This window comes from Agaricus bisporus, assembly GCF_000300575.1.
Source record: "Agaricus bisporus var. bisporus H97 unplaced genomic scaffold AGABI2scaffold_3, whole genome shotgun sequence".
In the NCBI taxonomy this organism is placed as follows: Eukaryota; Fungi; Basidiomycota; class Agaricomycetes; order Agaricales; family Agaricaceae; genus Agaricus; species Agaricus bisporus.
Window position 1 is genome coordinate 930,657 of NW_006267366.1, and position 22,811 is coordinate 953,467.

At 51.2% G+C, this 22,811-nt stretch overlaps 9 protein-coding genes and 2 non-coding genes across 11 annotated transcripts; 4 read left to right on the forward strand and 7 right to left on the reverse strand.

Annotated features, from left to right (window-relative positions):
• Positions 1-632: 632 nt before the first annotated feature.
• On the reverse strand, positions 633-2,235 carry AGABI2DRAFT_141769 (hypothetical protein; the record flags this gene model as incomplete). Its single annotated transcript, XM_006459100.1, has 3 exons — positions 633-734; positions 1,096-1,143; positions 1,477-2,235. The coding sequence occupies 3 exons, from the start codon at positions 2,233-2,235 to the stop codon at positions 633-635; spliced, it is 909 nt and encodes a 302-aa protein (XP_006459163.1).
• A 1,590-nt stretch (positions 2,236-3,825) lies between these two features.
• Positions 3,826-4,854, forward strand: AGABI2DRAFT_116118 (hypothetical protein; the record flags this gene model as incomplete). The annotated part of the gene is made up of 2 exons (XM_006459101.1): positions 3,826-4,543; positions 4,787-4,854. The coding sequence occupies 2 exons, from the start codon at positions 3,826-3,828 to the stop codon at positions 4,852-4,854; spliced, it is 786 nt and encodes a 261-aa protein (XP_006459164.1).
• Positions 4,855-4,868: 14 nt separating this feature from the next.
• AGABI2DRAFT_t28 lies at positions 4,869-4,941 on the forward strand. The gene has a single exon. It is a non-coding gene; the product is annotated as a tRNA-Cys (tRNA).
• Positions 4,942-6,142: 1,201 nt separating this feature from the next.
• AGABI2DRAFT_t40 lies at positions 6,143-6,215 on the reverse strand. Its single transcript has one exon. It is a non-coding gene; the product is annotated as a tRNA-Cys (tRNA).
• Positions 6,216-7,888: 1,673 nt separating this feature from the next.
• Positions 7,889-8,257, reverse strand: AGABI2DRAFT_45248 (hypothetical protein; the record flags this gene model as incomplete). The annotated part of the gene is made up of 1 exon (XM_006458787.1): positions 7,889-8,257. A coding segment is annotated over one exon (369 nt), but the record flags the coding sequence as incomplete, so codon positions are not given.
• A 1,135-nt stretch (positions 8,258-9,392) lies between these two features.
• Positions 9,393-10,103, reverse strand: AGABI2DRAFT_43164 (hypothetical protein; the record flags this gene model as incomplete). Its single annotated transcript, XM_006458780.1, has 1 exon — positions 9,393-10,103. A coding segment is annotated over one exon (711 nt), but the record flags the coding sequence as incomplete, so codon positions are not given.
• A 1,783-nt stretch (positions 10,104-11,886) lies between these two features.
• Positions 11,887-12,252, reverse strand: AGABI2DRAFT_66131 (hypothetical protein; the record flags this gene model as incomplete). Its single annotated transcript, XM_006459102.1, has 1 exon — positions 11,887-12,252. A coding segment is annotated over one exon (366 nt), but the record flags the coding sequence as incomplete, so codon positions are not given.
• A 1,785-nt stretch (positions 12,253-14,037) lies between these two features.
• On the reverse strand, positions 14,038-14,961 carry AGABI2DRAFT_116121 (hypothetical protein; the record flags this gene model as incomplete). Its single annotated transcript, XM_006459103.1, has 1 exon — positions 14,038-14,961. One exon carries the CDS (start codon positions 14,959-14,961, stop codon positions 14,038-14,040), a length of 924 nt encoding a protein of 307 aa, XP_006459166.1.
• Positions 14,962-14,983: 22 nt separating this feature from the next.
• AGABI2DRAFT_116122 (hypothetical protein) lies at positions 14,984-15,442 on the reverse strand (the record flags this gene model as incomplete). Its single annotated transcript, XM_006459104.1, has 1 exon — positions 14,984-15,442. The coding sequence occupies one exon, from the start codon at positions 15,440-15,442 to the stop codon at positions 14,984-14,986; it is 459 nt and encodes a 152-aa protein (XP_006459167.1).
• A 1,243-nt stretch (positions 15,443-16,685) lies between these two features.
• AGABI2DRAFT_43140 (hypothetical protein) lies at positions 16,686-17,255 on the forward strand (the record flags this gene model as incomplete). The annotated part of the gene is made up of 1 exon (XM_006458779.1): positions 16,686-17,255. A coding segment is annotated over one exon (570 nt), but the record flags the coding sequence as incomplete, so codon positions are not given.
• Positions 17,256-22,168: 4,913 nt separating this feature from the next.
• On the forward strand, positions 22,169-22,624 carry AGABI2DRAFT_66876 (hypothetical protein; the record flags this gene model as incomplete). The annotated part of the gene is made up of 1 exon (XM_006459105.1): positions 22,169-22,624. One exon carries the CDS (start codon positions 22,169-22,171, stop codon positions 22,622-22,624), a length of 456 nt encoding a protein of 151 aa, XP_006459168.1.
• Between the last annotated feature and the right edge of the window lie 187 nt (positions 22,625-22,811).

The following is a 22,811-nucleotide window of genomic DNA, read 5'->3' on the forward strand; positions in this document are numbered from 1 at the left end:
AATATCAGAGAGTTCAGATCCTGGAGCGAGTGGAGTGGATAGAGGATTAGCATCATCCACATTGAAACGTTCTAGGAGCTCCTTGTTATTGGTGGACTTAGAGATATGCAGACGAGTTTAGTCACATGATAGCTTAGTCATGTATGGTTGAACTTCCCTGTGGACACTTCAGAGGCCTTAGCTTCTTACAGTCTGTCCACAGGTGAGTACAAGTTAGTATATCACAATACAGCTTCTTACAGTGTATCCACAGTTTGTCCTTAGGATTGCTCAGTCAGTTCCTATCCGTTTGACTCGCTTCTAGGCTCGTTAGGATCGCCACTGCAACCGCTATCATTCTACGTTTAACATGACACACCACTCATACAGACCAAAAGGTGTGGAAACAGCGGTGAGGGGAATATCTGCAGGTTTCATTCTTGTTTGAAAGAAAGCGTTGGTCATGTCCATAGTGCCCCAAACCGTTCCTTTTGCACAATCAGCAAGAATGTCATCCATACGGGGTAAGGGATATTTATCAGGAATAGTGTTTTTATTGAGTTGTTGGTAATTATTAACCCAACGTGGTAGCGCGGTGGAGTCAGATTTGGGAATAATAAATGCGGGAGAAGCTTGTGGAGCAGAGGACTGTCTTATACGCCCAGCATCCAAATGTTGCTGGATGAGAGTGCGCCAAGCTTGACGATATTTACGAGGGCAAGTGTAAGTACGCGTTTGTATGGAGAAATTCGCATCTTTTAATTTGATTTCCACTAACACGTCCTGTGGAAGGTCATTTGCATGAGGTATGTTTGCAAAAACAGACTCAAATTCGGAAATAATGTTGTCACATTCAGCTTGTAGGGATGACGAAAGTTCAATACTCTCAATACGATGAACAATTTGAGCAACAAGGGGTTCAGCAGAAGATTGAACAACAGAGTAGTGTTTATCCAAAGACCAACAGACAACCGCAAGTCGGTGCTTGAGATCAGTCAATAATTTGTTGCAGTATTTACGTGTAGTCATTAAACGTTTATGAGGCAAAGGAATTTTTTTATGTTGATGACCAGGAATGGGAGACGATTGGATAGAAAAAAGGCAAAAATCGTTGACCTTATCAATAACGGAACCAGTGGATGTATCAACCACAATAGAATTTGCCTGAAGGAAAGGCATTCCAAGAATAATTTCATTTGAAAGAGTGTCTGAAACAATAGCGCGGAAAGGTTTCGCTGTGTATGTACGATCACGAGAGGATAGGAGGATGTTTACAGAAAAACGAAGGTCTTTACAAGTATTTGTGGCGGTACGAATTGATATAGGTTTCTCAAGGGGAGAGAGAGGTAAATTTAGGTCATTGACAAGGGTGTCACGGATCAAGATGACAGAAGCGCCAGTATCAATCAGAGCATGAACGTCTGCATGGGCGTCGCTAGACGAAGTACTCGTCAGTGCACAAGGCCAAAGCAATTGTTTAGCATTGACAGTACTCACAACGGAGACGTCTCTAACGGTATCCCAATGACCAAACGATGGTTCAGTGACGTTACCAAAGTCTGGGATGGGTGGGATATGGAAAGAAGAGTGTTGTGCACCAGTGACGACGTCGGAGATACGTCCACGAGGCGAAGAATGACGGAGGGTTGCAGATGGACGAGACAAAGGCTTGCGAGACGGAGAAATGAAAGAAGGAATGACAAAAGAATCATCCGAACTGTCAATCTCTGAGACGAAGGCAGCAACATCACCAGATTCCTCCTGAACCGCATTCATAGGTTTGAAGTGTTTGTTTCTATCCGTATTGTCCGACGGCGTGGGACACTTAGCGGCAGTAGAAGATGTAGTGGATGTCAATGTGGATGTAGCGGAATTGTTTCGGGTAGATGAATTCTGCTGGGAAGAGTGTGCAGAGTACAAATTAGGAAGTAACAATTTGTACACCACCGGTTTATAACCATCTCCAGATGGAACATCATTCTGACACTGTCCAAAGTCATGACCAGGGTTAATATGGCGACACTTGCAACACCCCTTGTTATCATCAAGAATGCAACGCTCCTCCATCGTGAGTTTAGGCGGGGCAGGTATGCCGGAACCATGTGTGAAGAGAGAACGAGTAGTCACAGAGACGGGTCGAGAATCTCCTTGAGGTGGAGTAGCGTAATATGGATGAGACCAAGCAGGGAACGACAGTCGAAGTGGAACGAGTCGCAGGAGTGGAAGAGGATCGAGTTGTGGAAGAATGACTGGCATGAAAATCCTTCAGCTGTTTCACGAGAGCTTCCTTTTTTCCAAGGCGACTCTCCTCAAGCTTAATCATCTCAGCCTGCCAAGCAGCTATGGCGGTGTATATCCTGGTGTCGTAGAAATTTCTTTTGCAACCTTTTCTATAAAGATCACCAAAGACGTTAGGACCAATGACAGTGATAAAAGACTCATCATCGAAATGAGAGGGAGTGTCTTGAAGACAATTATTGAGAGAGATCAATTCCTCAATCCAAACAACGAAGTTGTCAGATTCTTTCATGAGACAACAAATCATGTCCATACACAAGGTTTGATGCCAATCAGGCTGAAGAAAACATTTACGAAGGGCAGTCATGAATTCAGGCCAGGTTCCATCCATGAGTTCCGCACGAAGACTCTGAATCCAGTTATAGATGGGAGGACAAGTCGAGAAACAGCTCATCCCCCGCGAAACCCAGGCCGTGTCGGGCACAGGTTTGGACAACCCATTGAAATGGCTGCAAAAGGAAATATCGAGGTCATTGCAGAAGATAGCATCGATTTTAGTCGAAGGTACATTTGGAAGAGAAGGCAAATGACCGGGTTGAAGGGCGATGCCGGAAAGGAGTTTAACTGCGGTCATAGAAGGAGCGTCCAAAGACAGTTTGGAATCAGTGTCAGAGTCAGTATCCGATGCGGGAGATGGTCCTGCTGTTGGAAATTATACATCACATGACTCGGTGTGTAGGTATAATAGACATTATGTAGTAGATTGTAACTAAGCCTCGTCCCAATACCATTGACGTCCTCACCTCAATTTCCTACACCTGCCGGAGGCAAGATTGATGTAGTAGGAACGGGATGGGAGAGAGTGGTGTTACGCCGCTCAGGAAGAGTGTCGGAATTTGTAGAGGAAAGAGGCCCAGCAGAACATGTTATAGCCAGGTTTCCTGCTGATGTCATGGGAATAAGCAATCTGAAGATTGTAATAAAATAAACGCAAAGCGTCAAGGAAACAAGATATATGCGTGTGAAGCAAGAGAATCTGCGGCTATGCGCGAGGAAAGGTATGATATGATATGTCCGAAGAAGGTAGGAGACTATATGCTCCTCGAAATGGAATATATGTGTCGCAAAAGGGAATATATGCAAATATATGCGGGTTGAAATGTTAGAGTGTGAGCAAGCAGTCTACACTTGGTTGTTGATGTTAGAGTGAGCAAGCAGTCTACAAGTGTTATTGGTGGACTTAGATATATGCGGACAAGTTTAGTCACATGATAGCTTAGTCATGTATGGTTGAACTTCCCTGTGGACGCTTCAGAGGCCTTAGCTTCTTACAGTCTGTCCACAGGTGAGTACAAGTTACTAGAACACAATACAGCCTCTTCTTACAGTCTGTCCACAGTTTGTCCTTGGGATTGCTCAGTCAATTCCTATCCGATTGACTTTCTTCTAGGCTCGTTAGGATCGCCACTGCAACCGCTATTGTTCTACAATTAACAGGTTATGGGCCCCGGCTTCTAACAGCCTTCAAAACGCGTTTTTTGTCACTATCTACCATTTTTTCTCTATATCTCAACTTCTATCCCTTCCCCTGCACTCAAATCGACGTCTATGGCCTCGCAATTGCACACACACGCTCCCTACGTCTGGGACATTACCTCGACGCGTTTTGGCGCGTCTCCGACACGTCTGAGAGTCTCTACATTGACCACAACTCCCTCTGGCAGCCATACACCCTCTCCACACTCTCTGGGACCAATTTCTGGCCCTAAGAACGCGTCAATCGCTTGTTCCTTTCGTGGGAGGGTAGGGCACATGCCTAGGAGGTGCAGGAAGCGAAAAAACGCGAAAAGACGCGCTCAGGAGCGCTCCAGACTGCCTGGAACATCTAAAAGTAATGTCAAAGGGCCACTTGGCCATCTGAGTGGGATAGGTGCAGCTCTTCCAGCTGTCAACACACCACCCACTCCTCCTGGGGATGTTTCTACTGGTACTGGCTCTCCTGGCTCTGATATTCCACTGAGAGCGTCCGCTCTTGGTGCTTATTCCTCTCCCTCATCCTCTCCCTCATCCTCTTCCTCACCATCCTCGCCACTACAGCTTGATGCTGACTTTTTCTGGCTGGCTGATACTGGTGCTACATCCCACATGACTCCTCACCGCCATTGGTTCAAATCCTACTCCCCTCATCGCATCCCTATCTGTCTTGCTGACAACTCTACTGTCTATTCAGCTGGTGTAGGGTCTGTTGTCTTTCAACCAGTGGTGAATGGCAAAGAGACTAGAGCGGTCGAGTTTACGAGAGTCCTTCATGTTCCTGACCTCAGGAGTAATCTCTTATCATGTCTCTACCTTGCCCGTCACAAGGGTTTCAATATCACTATCTCCGCTTTTTTTTTTTTTTTTTTTTTTTGTAATCAAGTGGCTGTTCAAGCCTTCTATTCCAGCGATATAAGTACATGCGAACACTATGTACAACATGCTGAGAATACGGTTGTGTTAGGTGATGACAGGACAAGTCACCTGACAGTTCGGAGCTCTGAGTTCTCACATAATCTGTACTGTGCCTCAGCCCCTGCAGCAGGCCCTCAGTCGTGGGTTCCACCTCTAGGCCTAAGATGTATACATATAACATCTTAGCTACTATATACCAAGAATATATAGCTCAGTGGTTAGAGCTTCCTAGTGCAATTGGGATGGTCCCAGGTTCAAACCCTGGTGTGGTCACTTTTCTATCTTGACATGTTGAATGTAGAATGTACGCAACGCAGTGGCGAGTCTAACGGTCCTAGAAACGAGGCGAACGGACAGGAACTGATTGAGCAATCCTATGGACAACTGTGGACATACTGTAAGAAGCTAAGGCCTCTGAAGCGTCCACAGGGAAGTTCAACCATACATGACTAAGCTATCATGTGACTAAACTCGTCCATCTCTAAGTCCACCAATAACACTTGTAGACTGCTTGCTCACTCTAACACACCCCCTTGATCCAGCCAGTCTACTCAAGTCCCAGTAGTGGAACAGCAAACTCAACTACCTTCTTTACCACAGCCTTGGTTAAGATGTGGGCCACTTGCTCGTGAGTTGAAACATATAAGGGATCAATGAGTCCTTCTTCAACAGCCTCCCGGAGCCAGTAAAAGCGCAGGTCTAGGTGTTTCATGCGTCCGTGATGCTCTGGATTCTTGGCTACACTGATTCCTGACTTGTTATCAACGAAGAGAGTCGAAGGGAGTGTCAGAGGGAAGCCAAACTCGGTCAGGATATTCCTAGTCCATTTAATCTCCTTGCCAGCCTCAACAGCAGCAACAAACTCGGCCTCAGTGCTCGAGAGAGTCACAAATGGCTGGCGCTTAGAAGACCAGCCTACAGCACCACCCAAGACTAGAGTCACATAACCACCAGTTGCTCGACCTGTAGCCTTGCAGGCTCCGTGAGAGGCGTCCGAGTAGGTAGTAAAGAGTTCCTCAGAGTCACTAGCTCGGTAGACCAGTTTGTAGTGCATAGTCCCAATGAGATACCGGAACAAGTGCTTGACTGCAAGCCAGTGAACTGGAGCTGGGTTCGAGTTGAACTTCCCGAGATAGGAGACAGCATAGGCAATGTCGGGACGAGTCATAGTGGCAAGATACTGAAGAGCACCTACAGCATTGAGGTAGGGAACTGCCTTCATCTCAGCCTGATCCTCGAGTGAAGGAATAATGTCCGAGAGCTCAGTGACTGCCGAAGTCATAGCTGCATCACTCTTCGAGACAAGAGTAATGTCGTCAATGAAGATAGGAACAATGACCTTAATGTCACCTTTGGAGTAGATGTAGATGGAGCTGTCGGAGCGCAGCCTAGAGTAAGTAGCCTATACCCTCGAGAACACTCCGGAGTTTCTTATTCCACTGTCTGGCAGCCTGCTTGTGTCAAGATAGAAAAGTGACCACACCAGGGTTTGAACCTGGGACCATTCCAATTGCACTAGGAAGCTCTAACCACTGAGCTATATGATCTTGGTATATAGTAGCTAAGATGTTATATGTATACATCTTAGGCCTAGAGGTGGAACCCACGACTGAGGGCCTGCTGCAGGGGCTGAGGCACAATACAGATTATGTGAGAGCACAGAGCTCGGAACTGTCAGGTGACTTGTCCTGTCATCACCTAACAGAAAGACCATGTTAGGACTACCAATGTGATAGCCCTCGGGTTGGCGCATATAAATCTCCTCTTCGAGTTCTCCATAAGTGAAGGCAGAAGAGATGTTGACTGAGCGCATTTTGTAGCCTTCTCTAGCTGCAAGAGCAACAATGAGGCGTAGTGACGCAGGACGGAATGTAGGGGCAAAGACCTCAGTGAAGTCGAATCCGGGACGTTGGGAATAGCCTTTAGCAACGAGACGAGCCCGGTAGCGCTCAATAGAGCCATCGGCAAGCCGTTTGACTTTAAAGACCCAGCCAGAGTTGACTACCTTCTTGCCTGGAGGCAGTTCCATTAGTTCCCAAGTCCCGTTAGCCTCGAGGTTAAAGATCTCAGTGTTACAAGCCTCAGTCCAGCAATCCGAGTCAGGAGACTTCATAGCTAGTCTATAACTCCGGGGATCAGCACCCGAAACGGCTCCAGCAAACTCGACTTCACAGTACTCAGAGTCAGCCAGCAGAGCAGCTTCGTCATCAGAGTCAGAGTCATTACCAGCTAAGTCTGGTTGTTTGAGCTTCCACCACTGGCCAGGAGGCTTCCGAACTCGCCCAGTACGTCTAGGAACGTGAGGGGGCTCAAGAGGCGCTCCAGCAGTAGGAGGAGTGACTGGCAGAGGTGCATGGATTTGTGGAGGAGTGACTGGAGGAATCACGGGAGGAATGAATGGAGGAATTACTGGAAGTGGTAGGGATAGAACTGGCTTTTCTTCAGGAGGAACTGAAGCGGACGGAGTGGGAGTCTTAGGACGAGCAGGAGGGATGTGATTATCACCCCCTTCATCCTGTAGAGGTGGGAGTCCCGAGTGTGATGAAGAGTCATTAGAAAGTGGTAGTGACTCTGGTGTGCAGGCAAATGACGGGACAGCCTCGAGTTGGGCTTTAGAAGTGCCCGGAAAGTACCTCTCATCAAAGTCAGCTCTCTCAGAGATCACGGTTCGCTTTGTGACTGGGTTGTAGAACTTCCAGCCTTTGTAGCCAGCCGGATAGCCTATAAAGACACACTTCTCGTAGTGAGGTTGGAGAGAATTTTGCTTATCTCGTTGTACATGGACATATGACGTGCACCCCCATACCCGGAGATGTGAGACATCAGGTTTTCGCTTATAGAAAGCTTGGAAGGGAGTGGTGCCCAAAAGCGAAGCAGTAGGGAGCATATTCCAGACATGGACCATAGACGAGATACATTCACCCCAGAACAAACGAGGTAGCCGAGATTCCGAGAGCATAGCAGTGATTCTCTCTCCCATAGTCCTATTAGCCCGTTCAGCAAGTCCATTCTGCTGAGGCCTATTTCGAGTCGAGTGACGTCTCTCGATGCCAGCAAGCTCAGTAAAGCTTATGAAAGCCTTAGACATATACTCACCACCCTTATCATCCTGTAGAGCCCGCAATTTGACTCCGAGTTGAGTCTCGGCCCAAGATTTGTAGACTTTGAAGGCTTCAAATGCCTCAGACTTACCTTTAAGCAGGTAAACACCCCGGAAACGTGTTGCGTCGTCAATGAAGGTGATCCAGTACTTGTAGCCTGAGTGTGAAGCGACCAGAAGCGGTCCGTGAAGATCTGAATGCACTAGCTCGAGAGGAGAGCGATTGTGATTCAAAGAGGAGGGAAAAGGGAGGGAATGCATTTTGCCAGCCAAGCACGGCTCACAGATAGAGTCAGGAGACGAGTTAGACTCGAGTTTGAGTCCGGAAACTAGATCCTTACTGATCATAGACTTCACATCAGCGTAATTGTGATGAATAAAGCGACGATGCCATAGCGAGAGGTCAACCGGGAGAGTAGAGACAGAGAAAGCAGTCTCAGAAGTCAAAGTTGAGCCGTCGAGCTCAGCAGAGTTGTTAGAGTGGATAGTGTTAAAGGTAGAACGATAGAGGTTGCAGTGACAATCCTAACGAGCCTAGAAGCGAGTCAATCGGATAGGAACTGACTGAGCAATCCCAAGGACAAACTGTGGATACACTGTAAGAAGCTATATTGTGTTCTGATAACTTGTACTCACCTGTGGATACACTGTAAGAAGCTAAGGCCTCTGAAGCGTCCACAGGGGAGTTCAACCATACATGACTAAGCTATCATGTGACTAAACTCGTCCGCATATCTCTAAGTCCACCAATAACACTTGTAGACTGCTTGCTCACTCTAACACACCCCCCCTTGATCCAGCCAGTCTACTCAAGTCCTAATAGAGGAACAGCAAACTCAACTACCTTCTTTGCCACAGCCTTGGTTAGGATGTCGGCCACTTGCTCGTGTGTAGAAACATACAAAGGATCTATGAGTCCTTCTTCAACAGCCTCCCGGAGCCAGTAGAAGCGCAGGTCTAGGTGTTTCATGCGTCCGTGATGCTCTGGATTCTTGGCTACACTTATTCCTGACTTGTTATCAACGAAGAGTGTCGAAGGAAGTGTGAGGGGAAAGCCAAACTCGGTCAGGATATTCCTAGTCCACTTGATCTCCTTGCCAGCCTCGACGGCAGCAACAAACTCGGCTTTTTTTTTTTTTTTTTTTTTGTGATCAACATAAGTATATTTCAATACTACTCGTACGTCGGGTGTCACAACACGTTCCCGCGGCTTACTACACTCGCCAGTTTACAGAGGCCCCTAACTACAGTATTCTACGCAAACATATCCAGCGCGACAAGGTCAAGCGCTATCGAGAGAGAGAAAAAGAAACAAAACAAAACGAATCGAAATATTGGTACATACGTAAGGGGACCCGGGATAAAACCAAGCAGTCAGCCAATACACCCTACATAATACCGGAACGCTAGAGCACTCGCAGTCCCTTTTGCAGAATCAAACATATCAAATATGAAAGTAAGAAATTGAGGCAGACTCGAAGTCACTTTAGATCCTCAGAAGAAATTGTCCTCACCACTACCGTTCTCCCTCCTATACCGCTACACAACCTTCCCAGTTCTCCATCAGAATCCACCGACCCAACCCGGCGACGGCTGTCTGTATCTCCTAAGTCGAACGCGCGGGGAACTGGCGTTTGAGCCATGCACGATCGAACCTATTCTTCCAGAACGGGCACACCTTAGCATCCGTCGAGGAATGTGAGCGCTTGTCCGCTGGGCGTTTGGCCGCGGTACAGTTTGCGCATTGGCGTAAGTCGACGCACTTGAGATGGTTGGCCTCTGTGTGGGGGCCGGAGCAGAGTGGACAGCGCGCACACTTGGCACGGCACTGGTCGGAGTGATGGCCCCAGCGCTGACATCGAGCGCAATGGACGGAGCCAGAGTGAGGGCGAGCGCCCTTGATCTGACAGTTCGTGCCGCCGATGGACACGAACTTGGAAATGTAAGTGCGCACATTGCTGCCCGACACCGTGTTGTGGATGTCGACCCATGCCCAGCATGAGTCGGAATGGGGGGAGGCGCGCATGAAGCGCGACTTGTGCTTGATAAGTTTGGCCAGCGAAGCGCCGACCGGGGATTTGTTGAGAGCGCTAGTGAACGCCTTGTGTTGCTTGAGCACCCACTCCTTAGAGGAAGCGGGCACGTGTGGGATGTCAATGATCTTCAAATAAGATGTCGACGTGATGGGGGAGTGGCCGATGGAGACATTCGGGCTCGGAAAGATTCGCCGAACGTGCTTGAGCACGAACGCGATTTCGGCGGGGGAGGGGACGCGGGAGGCGGCAATGCATATGCCGTTGCCTTCAACCGAGGCATGCGTAAGTATGACGTCGGACTTGACGTCACTCTTGAGTAATTTGTTGAGGTTGTTAATAACCTCGGGTGTGAAAGAAGCCGCCGTAACCGGAGAATCCGCGGGCGGTATCAGGATTATAGCACGGCGCGAAGCGCCGTGTGCTGTATGCTTGCCTTGACGTCTCTTGCGAGGCGCCAAAGGAGCGCGGAATGAAACTGATGGGGCGCTAGTAGGAGCAGGCGCGCGCTTGGAACTTGGGATGGGAAGGGGTTTGGTGGGCGCCTTCCCAGACGCTGGTGGTGGAGCGGCCGGCTCATCCACTTCCATGAGTGGGGCCGTTGCCGAAGGGGTGACGTCAGAGGAAGGAGCCAGCTCGACCCGGACCTTCTTCTTCGGCGGTTTGGACTTGGCTGAGTCAGCCTGTGGCGGTGCGTTCCGCGGATTTACACGTGTAGCAGGTGCGTCAACTGCGGGTGCAGGCGCTTCAACTGCCGGGGGAAGGATGCAATGGAGAATGGGGAGTTTCTCCAGAAATGTTGAATGGATACGATTGATATCGCCATCCATGATGGAGGGGAAGGCATCGATAATGTAGTTCTTCCATTGAGAGGAAGATAATGCCTCGAAAATGTCGATAGCGCTATTGATGAGTGTAACAACAGCTTCGACGGATTCATTGCTGTCCAAATGCTCCTCATCGGCAGGAGAAGCAGGACGGGGGGTGGTGGCATCCTCGTAGTCGAGGGCCATTGAAGAGTCGTCACTGCCGCATACCGAGATGGCAGTGACAGAGGGACCGGAAGATGAAGACCCCGGCGAGATGGGGTGCTTCGAGGAAAGCACCGAAGCCGAAGGCGACGGTGCGCGAGGAGGGGAAGGGGGACTAGAGGGCACCGGCGGCGCGGGCGTCAGCACACGAGGAGGGGGAGTAGGGACTCTGGGCAGTGTCTTGACAGCCGGAGGGGCTGCACCGATCCCAGAAGAGTGGCCAGATGGCCCTTTGACTTTACCTTTGGCTTTAGCACTAGCCTCGGCGTTGGCGATGGCGACCGCGGGGGCAATGCCCCGGTTGCGGACAGCGTCCATAATCGCTCTATTCTCCTGCGAATCGTATCTGAAGGTGGGGAGCGTAATTTGACCTCCATACTTGGGGTCGAGTAGTACCTCAATGTCGGAGACAGTGAGGTGGTCGGCGTTCGGGTTGGCGGGCGGTGACGGCGCCTGAAGCGGGGGACGGGACGGGTGCGGCGTAGGGGCCGGTGCGGACTGTTTCTTGCGCTGAGCGGGCATGATACTGGATATATTGCTACTACTAGACAACTTTCACTGAGACTTCCAAAAGAGGAAGGTAGTGGTAAGAGGTCAAGGAGCGATTTTGAACAAACTCGGCTTTGGTGCTCGAGAGAGTCACAAATGGCTGACGCTTAGAAGACCAACCTACAGCAGCACCCGAGACTAGAGTCACATAACCACCTGTAGCTCGACCTTTTTTTTTTTTTTTTTTGTAATCAATGTAATATATTTCAATACTACTCATACATGGGGTGCCATGACGCGTTCCCCCGGCTTTACGTACACCTGCCAGCTACGACAAAGGTGACCCCCCCCCTGACGCGTGACAAGGTCAAACGCTGGCAACAGGGTTTAACAGAGAGACTTGAAAAGGAAATATCAAAGAAGAAGGACTACATAACGGTCCGTAAGAAAGGCCGAGGTAACGACCCGCCGTAGAAAGAAGAGAGAGTGTAAAAATAGAATGAAACACTAACAATAACGCACGTTAATACACACGCTGTCACTTTGCTGGGAATTGTTTGCGAAGTCATTCCCGATCGAACCGATGCTTCCAGAAAGGACAAGCCTTATCTGTAGCGGAGTGGCTGCACTTTTCCCGCTTGGAAGTGGTACAGTTCACGCAGTGTCGGTGTGCAACTTTGTCATCGGGCACCATGAGAGAGTGAGAGTCCTCGCGATGAGGGCCTCCGCATAGAGGGCAGCGCACACCGAGGCGGCGGCACTGAGATGAGTGGTGGCCCCACCTGTAACACCGAGTGCACAGGACGGAACCGGAGTGGGGGCGAGCGCCAAGGATCTTGCAGTTCTTGCGTGCCACAGAAATAAACTTCCCAATGAACTTCTTAGCAGAAGTTCCCGAGACGGTGTCGGAGATGTCGACCCATGCTATGCATGAATCTGAGTGAGGGGAGGTTTACATGAGGTGAACGTGTTTGATGATGTCGGCTAGCGAGGATCCGACCGGAGATGCGAGCATCGCTTCAGAGAGAGCAGCATTGGTGGCTTTGAGCCAATCCTTAGATTTAGGATCGGTAATAGGAACATCCACAATCTTGAGATAAGAAGTGGACGTGGGAGTGGATAGGGTGATCGGACCGGCGTTATCTTTCCCTTCAATGACGAAGTGTGCACGCACGTGTTTAAGCACGAACGCGCACTCAGCGGGAGTGGGAACACGGGTGGTGGTGAGGAAGGTGGATATCCCGTGTTCGGCAGCATGTTCGATAAGAAGGTCGTCAACTTTCAGATCGGTGAGGAGGAGGTTGTTGAGTTTGTTGATAAATTCAACCTTGAACTTGTGAGCCCCGAGACGAACGTTCCTCGGGGGGGAGATGATAATGCCTCGGCGAGACGGGCCGTGGACTGTATGTTTGCCCTGCTTACGTCGGACAGGAGTCTTGGCATGCGCGGTAAAGAGGCAGGAATGTAATAGACGGCGTAGCTATGAAATAACAACACCACTAACACAATAGCTGCTGCTCGTAATGCAAGTTCGTGGGGAGATAATGCAATGTAAAGGTTTTGTATGCGCAAGAAGGACGATCAACGGACAAGGGAAGGGGCTGAACTCTCTAGCTAGTAGTTGTGAAACCACCGGCCAACTTCTGGAACTCTAGCTACGTGCGTTCGCAGCGCTAAGTGCCAACCAATAGCGTTCAGGAAAGAGCTGCAATGGCTAAACCCGCCGGTAAAGCTACTGACTCCGTCTCAGCAACCAAAGAAGCTACCGACTTATACCTCTCCTGGATATAAGCTGCGATGTCAACCCGGCTAGTCTCTTAAACTATCTTACTACTGGCAACTTAGTGAATTCGAAAAGCTAATGCTTTGATTCGACTAACTGTTTAGCTGAGGTCAAGGCCCCTTAGAATGTTCTCAAGCTAGTTTATTCCGACTACACTCCGTTAATTGTTACTTTAATTTCACAATCCTCAGAGCGAAGCGTCAGCAAGAGGTTCCTAGAAGGTTCCTTGCCTCTCTGCGCTCGCCTGGGGGGTTTATATAGCTTTAGCTACGAGTCGTTACAAAAGGAAATATGTACTAAAGGAAATGTTAAGTCCATGTGATAATGAAGCTACGGATCTACTGTCCAATAAAAAGAGAAATCTATGTCATATGATTTAGCTGAGTCGTCATAGAGCATATGGTACTCTATCGGCAGGAGCTACAGGCGAAGACTAACTCAACAGTTCATGTTAAGCGATCTTGAGTTCCTAGCTGCGCTACCTAGACTGAACGTTGTGCTGATCTATTCTTAGCTGCCGCACGGCAACGCTTAGCTACTATTTCCAATTGACCTTTTATGGAAGCAGGTCCATGTGCTGAATATCCAGAGTCGGAGCTAGGGTTTATTATCCCCATATAATGTCGGATTTATGGAGCTACCTCTGATCTTCATCGGATCGAAGTGTGATCAAGCTGGATTCTCCATTGGGAGTATAGGATCCACATGTTAGCCGCACTCGCTAAGATTACATGTCATTCCATGACTGGCCAAGGCTTAGCTTGGTCTACATGCAGAGGCTCATTATAGCTAGACATATGTTCGTCATAGCTAAAGGCTATAGTTTCCCTAATGGTACAGTTTTCCCATATAGGAGCCGGTGATCCCTCATGTAGACTCACAATGAATGGTATACTCTGCTGAGTGACGAGTAAGGGTTATAGGATGATGTAGCTAAGCCTGTAATGAGCTATAGCTCATAGCTAAGACATATTTCAAGCGTAAAACGGCTTGGGCCGTAACAGCGGTGCGGACAGAGACGGCCGGGGCCTGAGACGGAGCCGGTCGCTGGGAAAGAATAGGCGGTGCACTATCAGCCGAAGCTGGAGCACTCGCCTTCTTGGCAAGGGGAGAAGGCGGGTTAAACTTAACCTTCTTAGGAGGTGGTTTGGAGGTAGGCCGAGGGCCGGTCTCTTGAACACGAGGAGGATGGGTGGGCTGGACCACACTAGACCTGTGCGGCAAGGCATCGATGAGGTCAGCGACGGTAAAACCGCCGTCAACCTGAAGGGAGAGAAAGTGCTCATCGCGCACTATCTTCTGCAACCCAGTGAGCATAGTACCAAGGTACCACGCTGACTGGTGGTGTGTGGGGTCCAGAGTGGCCAGTGCGTTCTCCAGATTCCTGAAGTAAACGCCCCAAAAGGGGGCGCTTGCGGGGGTGGGTGACTCGGGTGAGCGCATGTCTTGATCATCACCTGCCTTAGCCGGTGGAGTGCCAGCTGCAAGCGAGGTGGAAGGGGCAGGAGAGGGTGGCTGGGGCCGTTTACCAAGAGTAGAAGTGGTCTGTGCAGGGTCCAGACTACTTCCGGGGAGGTCAAAGAGTTCACCCCCATCGGCATCCCAATCAGTGTTGGGCGCGGGGATGATAGAATCTGGGCCGAATGGACGAACGTCCAGCGGGCCACCACGAGGAGGGTTCCAAGAGGTGATAGACCCCTTGTGTTGAAGAGTAGCCAGGATGGCCAGAGCTGATCCTGAGTTGGCAAAGAGGAATTGACGCTGATTCTCGTTCAGCTCGTCGAGATTGACATGGTCGGCCCACGAGGGGACCACCGCATCAGACTTAGCCTTGGGACGCTTAGGCTTGGGAGGCATTCAGGATGATAATATTCACTACTCAAGGTACTTCCACCAAGGCTTCCAAAACAGGAAGGTAGTGGTTGTGGTTCAAGGAGCGGATGTTGCGTGCCTGTAGCTCGACCTGTAGCCTTGCAGGCTCCATGAGAGGCGTCCGAGTAGGTAGTGAATAGTTCCTCCGAGTCACTAGCTCGATAGACAAGCTTGTAGTGCATAGTGCCAATGAGATAACGGAATAGATGTTTGACTGCAAGCCAGTGAGCCGGAGCTGGTTCGAGTTGAACCTCCCGAGATAGGAGACAGCATAGGCAATGTCGGGACAAGTCATAGTGGCGAGATACTGAAGAGCACCTACAGCATTGAGATAAGGAACTGACTTCATCTCAGCCTGCTCCTCGAGTGAAGGAACAATGTCAGAGAGTTCAGATCCCGGAGCAAGTGGAGTGGAAAGTGGATTAGCATCATCCATATTGAAGCGTTCTAGGAGCTCCTTGATCATCGCTCCTTGAACTGCAACCACTACCTTCCTCTTTTGGAAGTCTCAGTGCTTGTACTTGAGTAGCAATACATTACGTTCTACGATGGATACGTGCGAAGACTTTGAGGATTCGGGCGACTGGTCTGACGAAGGAGAAATTCCGGAGGGCATGTTCAACAGTGCGGTTGGGCGGGCTCTTCTACAAGCGGCGAGGAACATGGAAGATGAACTCGAGCTCCCGGCAGCGTCTCGTATGACGGCGCCAACACCTTTGAGGCAGTCTGGGCTCCCAGACTCCTCCTTCACTCCCCTGTCCTACGCCTCGGGCTCCCGAGGTTCGGACAAACCATCTCCGGCACTGTTCCCGTTGACCCCGACACCGGCTCCGACTTCCACCCCCTCCTCTGGTCGTTCCCGCACCATGACCGCTGGTCAGAAGGGAATGATCAAGCTTATCAACACCACGATCTGCATGTTTGAGGATATCGAAGGTGACCACCCGCTCTACGCGCAGTTCACGGACTGTGTGGTGCGAGCAACACACACTATCATCAAGCGTCGCAATCTTGATGATACGAAGATCTCTTCCGTCGCAGGCATCGGCTCCTTCAGTGAGCAGCTTGCAATGATAATCGGGTCAGTCGATCCCCCGCCACCGGCACTCAAACCAACCCCTCCCCCTCCTACTCCCTCGGGCACAGCCACCCCTCGGCCACGGTCTCCGTCGGCCGACATGGACATGACCCCGCGAAAATCGAAGAAGGCGAAGCCGGCGCAGCCGACCCCCCCTCCCCCACCCCAGCCACCCGTTTTTGGAAAGGGTACCTCGGTCCCTTCCAAAAATAACACTTACGCTAAGGCCGCTGCTAATCGCCCATCTAAACAGCAGCCCCCGTCCCATCCTCAGGCTCTTGCCGCTCCCGCGGCCATCGCCATTGCCCCTGCGTCCAAGCCTTCTGGCAGAAAACGTAGGGCTCGCCACACATGCCACGGCGCTTCGCGTCGAGGCGTGCAGCTCACTCCTCCGGCCGGATCTTCTATCCGTGCCAGTCACATTTCCCCGGCTATGCTTGCCGAGATCAACAAGCACCTCCAGGATGATGTCAGCTCTGATGTCATCCTCGAACATTCCGAGGACTCTGGATCCGGCATCTTCATTGCCGCGAGCCGGGTTCTTACTTCTTCCGAGATCGCATGTGTCCTCAAACACATCCGGCGTCTCGTCACTGTCGCGGGCGTCGTGCCCATCAAATCCTCCCCCATCACTTCGACATCCTACCTCAAGGTCATCGATGTGCCCATGATCCCCGCCGAACCGAAGGTTTGGCAGTCCGCTCAACGCAGTGCGTTCACCAACGCGCTTTCAATTTCACCGGTTGGTAGGGAACTATCCATTGCCATCAAGCACGCTGTCCGTTTCATGCAGACCTCGGCTCATAGTGACACTTGTGTTGCTTGGGTCGACATATGCGATTCCGTCACGGGCACTTCGGCCCGCTCCTACATCGGCAAGACGATCGTCATTGGCGGTCAAAACTGTCAAATCCACGGCGCAGCTCCACGGCCCGGCTCTGCCTTATGCACTCGGTGTATGAGGTGGGGTCATCATTCTTCCGTATGCCGATCAAAAGGTATACGCTGTCCACTCTGTGGGCTCCCTCACTCCGAGGTGGCTCATCATGAATACTGCGCCCATTCCAAGCGCGACCCCGACGCCCGGTCTTGTGTCAACTGCAGTGCGGCAGGCAAGACGAAGCACAACCACTCTGCCACGGACACTTCGTGTCCGTTCTGGCAGAACCGATTTGATAGGGATTGGCTGAGGCGCCAATTCCCTAAGAAGTGATCAGCGCATGTCAAAACGCGTTTCGGGAGTTAGCGCCGGTTTGGCCTACCATTGTTTGTTTTCATTTCTTGATGTCTACTCTCCGCTTGTTTTCTTGACTCGTGTTCTGGAGTGTTGGTATGTTTGTGTCTGACTGCTGGCTTGTTTCCCGGGGCTGCATATCGGTATTTCATTCTTTTTCGATCGAACATTATTTTTTCTTTCTCTCTACATTAGCGCTTGACCTCGTCGCGCAGGATATGTTTTCTCTTTTATGGTAACGCGTCATGGCAACCGTATTCTCAGCATGTTGTACATAGTGTTCGCATGTACTTATATCGCTGGAATAGAAGGCTTGAACAGCCGTTGATTACAAAAAAAAAAAAAAAAAAAAAAGGAGCTCCTTGATGTAGTGCTCCTGCGAGAGGGAGATGGAGCGAGTAGAAGAGTCCTGAGTGACCTGAATACCAAGCAGAAGTGTAGTAGACCCGAGATCACGGAGTTTGAAGTGTTTGGACAGCTCAGAGACAGCCGAGGCCATAGCAGTATCACTTTTCGAGACAAGAGTAATGTCGTCAATGAACACTGGCACAATGACCTTGATGTCACCTTTGGAGTAGATGTAGATGGAGCTGTCAGAGCGAAGCCTAGTGTAGCCAATGCCTTCAAGGACACCCCTGAGTTTCTTATTCCACTGCCTGGCAGCCTGCTTGAGGCCATAAAGCGATTTACGCAGCTGAAAGACCATGTTAGGACTACCAATGTGATAGCCCTCGGGTTGGCGCATATAGATCTCTTCTTCAAGTTCTCCATAGGTGAAGGCAGAAGAGATGTCGACTGAGCGCATTTTGTAGCCTTCTCTAGCTGCAAGAGCAATAATGAGGCGTAGTGATGCAGGACGGAATGTAGGAGCAAAGACCTCAGTGAAGTCGAATCCAGGACATTGGGAATAGCCCTTAGCAACAAGACGAGCCCGGTAGCGCTCAATAGAGCCGTCGGCAAGTCATTTGACTTTGAACACCCAGCCAGAGTTGACTACCTTCTTGCCTGGAGGCAGTTCCATTAGTTCCCAAGTCCCGTTAGCCTCGAGGTTAAAGATCTCAGTGTTACAAGCCTCAGTCCAGCAATCCGAGTCAGGAGACTTCATAGCTAGTCTATAACTCCGGGGATCAGCACCCGAAACGGCTCCAGCAAACTCGACTTCACAGTACTCAGAGTCAGCTAGCAGAGCAGCTTCGTCATCCTGTTAGAGTGAGCAAGCAGTCTACAAATGACGGGACAGCCTCGAGTTGGGCTTTAGAAGTGCCCGGAAAGTATCTCTCGTCAAAGTCAGCTCTCTCGGAGATCACGGTTCGCTTTGTGACTGGGTTGTAGAACTTCCAGCCTTTGTAGCCAGCCGGATAGCCAATAAAGACACACTTCTCGTAGTGAGGTTGGAGAGAATTTCGCTTATCTCGTTGTACATGGACATATGACGTGCACCCCCAGACCCGGAGATGTGAGACATCAGGTTTTCGCTTATAGAAAGCTTGGAAGGGAGTGGTGCCCAAAAGCGAAGCAGTTTGTCGGCCATTTGGCTGAGTGGGCATTTTGTCAGGATGTAGGCGTTTCCTGCCTGGCACTAGCGCTCGTTCACCAGTGGTCCTGCGTTCGAACCTGGGGGTGAGCAGGATTTATCCTCTACCTTAGGTAAGCAGTGAGCTAGGTTGTGATGACCAAGCAATAACACGGGTGACTCCGAATGTTCCCACGGTTCCTTGATTAGGTAATCTGTGAGCGTCACATGGGCAGGGTGGAGAGACATGTCACGTGATTGTTCCCACAAGGCTGATCAGGACTAGCGCAGGGGTAATGCAGGTAGCTGCAAGCGCTTGTGTATACAGGCGTCTGTTACTTGCGGACACGGCTTTGTGCTGAGTCATCCCCCAGCCATGTAGAGGAAAAGTATGCCGAGTTAACACTGTAATGGTGTGATGTGCGGTATGCGAATTCGCCCAGGAGTCCAGTAACATGGCGTGGAGCCGGTGCTTCGGCATTGGTGAACGTAGGGCATCTATAAGAGGTGGATCATCCTTGAAACAAGCCGACCGGGAAACCGGACAGGCCACCACCCACCATAGGGCCGTTCGCCGATGGTAGTTAGTAGGGATCACCTAAGCTCCGGATCTGGGCTACTGCATTAAGCAACCCGGGGATCAATCTGGTAACGGCCCCTGCAAGACGGAGAGCTTGGACAGTTACATCACGGTACCTCAGCCTGTTAGGGGCATATGAAACCGGCTGCCGAGTAACGGGAAGGGGTGGTCGGACTAAGGTGATGTTATAGTGCCGGCTGGCCTGGGCCGTAGCGGTCGGAGTGGAAAACACCCGGCCGGCTCGAGAGGACACTATCCTCCGTTGGTGGCCCTGGTACAGTTAAAATAGCCAGGTTGCTGCTTAAGTTGATTCCACGGCACAGTCCGAAAGGGCCGGCGGGGCAGAGTGGCCAATTAGCCATGCGTCACAAGACACCCCCTTAGCCGGGTATGTTTTCTTTTTCTGACCGGGAACGCGTCATGGCACCCATATTCTCAGCATGTTGTACGTAGTGTTCGCATGTACTTATATCGCTGGAATAGAAGGCTCAAACGGCCACTTGACTACGAAAAAAAAAGCGAAGCAGTAGGAAGCATATTCCAGACATGAACCATTGACGAGATACATTCACCCCAGAACAAAGCAGGTAGCCGAGATTCCGAGAGCATAGCAGTGATCCTCTCTCCCATAGTCCTATTAGCCCGTTCAGCAAGTCCATTCTGCTGAGGCCTATTTCGAGTCGAGTGACGTCTCTCGATGCCAGCAAGCTCAGTAAAGCTTATGAAAGCCTTAGACATGTATTCACCTCCCTTGTCATCCTGTAGTGCTCGCAGTTTGACTCCGAGTTGAGTCTCAGCCCAGGATTTGTAGACTTTGAAGGCCTCAAATGCCTCCGACTTAGCTTTGAGCAGATACACTGCCCGAAAACGCGTCGCGTCATCAATGAAGGTGATCCAGTACTTGTAGCCTGAGTGTGAAGCGACTGGGAGCGGTCCGTGAAGATCTGAATGCACCAGCTCGAGAGGAGAGCGATTGTGATTCAAAGAGGAGGGAAAAGGAAGGGAATGCATTTTGCCAGCTAGACACGGCTCACAGATAGAGTCAGGGGACGAGTGTTGAACGTAGAATGTACGCGACGCAGTGGTGAGTCTAATGGTCCTAGAAACGAGGCGAACGGACAGGAACTGAATGAGCAATCCTAGTGACAACTGTGGACAGACTCATCGCTCCTTGATCTCTTACCACTACCTTCCTCTTTTGAAAGTCTCAGTGCTAGAGTCTAGTCGTAGCAATATACAGTCCCAATGCCCGCTCCGCGTCGCAATAAGCAAACCCAACCGGCCTCTGCGCCATACCCGTCCCGTCCACCATCTCAGGCGCCGCCACCGCCCGCCAACCCGACCGCTCGTCGTCTCATGTTAGGAGACGTCGAACCTATGATTGACCCCAAGTACGGAGGTCTCATCACCCTCGTTGGGTGCTCGCTCGACTCGCAAGAGAACCGAGCCATTATGGATGCTGTTCGCAACCGGGGCATTGCCCCTGCGACCGCCATCGCCAACGCCGTAGCCTCTGCGGAAGCTAAAGGTAAAGTCAAAGGGCCGTCTGGCCAAACTCCTGGGATCGCTGCAGCCCCGCCGGCTGTCAAGACAGCGCCCAGTGCTCCTACTTCCCGCGAACCGGCCAATTGGGCAGATCCGCCACCTTCCATTCCTCCTCGCGTGCCGTCACCCTCGGTGTCTGTGCTTTCCAAGAGGTCCCAACGTTCGGGATCCTCGTCCTCTGGCCCGTCCGTCGCTGCCGTCTCGGTAGTTAATGATGACGATTCTTCCATGGCCCTCGAATATGAGGCCGTCACCCCGCGTCCCGGCTCCCCCAATGAGCCTGTTGACAACAAAAATACTGTCAATGATTATCTTCATACCATTGACAGGTTATTCGAACTTTTCTCCCTCTTCACTGAAGACGATTGGAGGAAAGACTTTCTCACTGACAACCCAACTCTTATGGACAACGAACTCAACGCTGTCTATTCACATTTCAAGACCGGATTACTGAAACTTGCCCCCTCCATCCGTCCTCTCCTCCCGGCAGTAGTTGCGCCTGCGCCCGCAGTCGAAGCACCTGCACCTCGTGTCGTTCCGCGGAACGCACCGCCACCGGCTGAGTCAGCCAAGACTAAGCCGCCGAAGAAGAAGTCCCGGGTCGAGCCGGCTTCCTCTGACGTCACCATGACGCCCCCGGCTCCGGAACCAGTTTGGACCGAGACCGGCGCTCTCCCCCTCCAGGGTCTCAAACGCTTTGAGCCCAAGACATCCAAGCGCGCGCCTCCCCCAGCAAGCGCCCCCGCGGTCTCCTTTGCCGCTCTGTCAGCGCCTCGCAAAGCGAGCCGCCGACACCGCCACACCACGCACGGCGCTTCGCGCCGTGGTATTAAAGTCACTCCACCGCCGGGCCTCAACGTCACGGCCGCATCATTCACTCCCGAGGTCATCAACGACCTCAATGCCCACATCAAGCGAGATTTGAATTACCAAACAAATCTCCAGCTTACACATGCCATGGTTGATGGCAACGGCGTTTATCTCGCCGCCACCCATGTCCCTACTGAGGCGCTCACCGCGTTCGTCCTCAAACATATTAGAAAGCGCTGGCCATCCCCCCAAGCGCCCATCACATCCGATCCCATCACGTCGACGTCATACCTCAAGGTAGTTGATGTCCCGCACATCACGGCTGACCCGAAAGAGTGGTATGCCAAACAGAACGAGGCGTTCATTAACGCGCTCAAAGTCTCCCCGGTCGGCTCAGAACTGGCCAAATTAATCAAGCACAAGCCGCGCTTCATGCGCGCCTCTCCCCATTCTGACTCATGCTGGGCATGGGTCGACATCCATGACATGGCGTCGGGCGCTCGCGCCCGCGCCTTCATTGAAAAGGTGGTTAGCGTCTCAGGCGTTAACTGTCGCATCCTCGGCGCTAAGCCTCATTCCGGCTCCGTCCTGTGCTCCCGATGCCAGCGATGGGGTCATCATCATCAACAGTGCCGCGCCAAGTCCGCGCGCTGTTCCCTTTGCGGTGGGCCTCATCAAGCGGCCAACCACCCCACGAGCGTCGCCGCGTCCCGCGTCGACGTTCGCCAATGCGTCAACTGCACTGCCTCCGGGCGCCCCGCAGATAGGCGCCAACACGCCGCAACGGACCTCAAGTGTCCGTTTTGGCAACACCGTTTCGATCGCGCCTGGCTTCGCCGCCAGTTTAAAGCACGCGACGAAACCACCAAGCCCGTGTCCGGCAAGTGACCATACTTCCACACGGCACACTCCGCTCCTCGCTTCGCTCGTCGCGTCGGGCCACTTGATATGTTTCTTAATTTCTCCTTCGGCTTTCTAGCCACGGCTGCGGGTCCGCCATTTCTGATGTCATCATGAACTGTGTGTTATGATGTCTACTTATTAGACTAACGTCTCGTAGGTAATATTTTCTTTC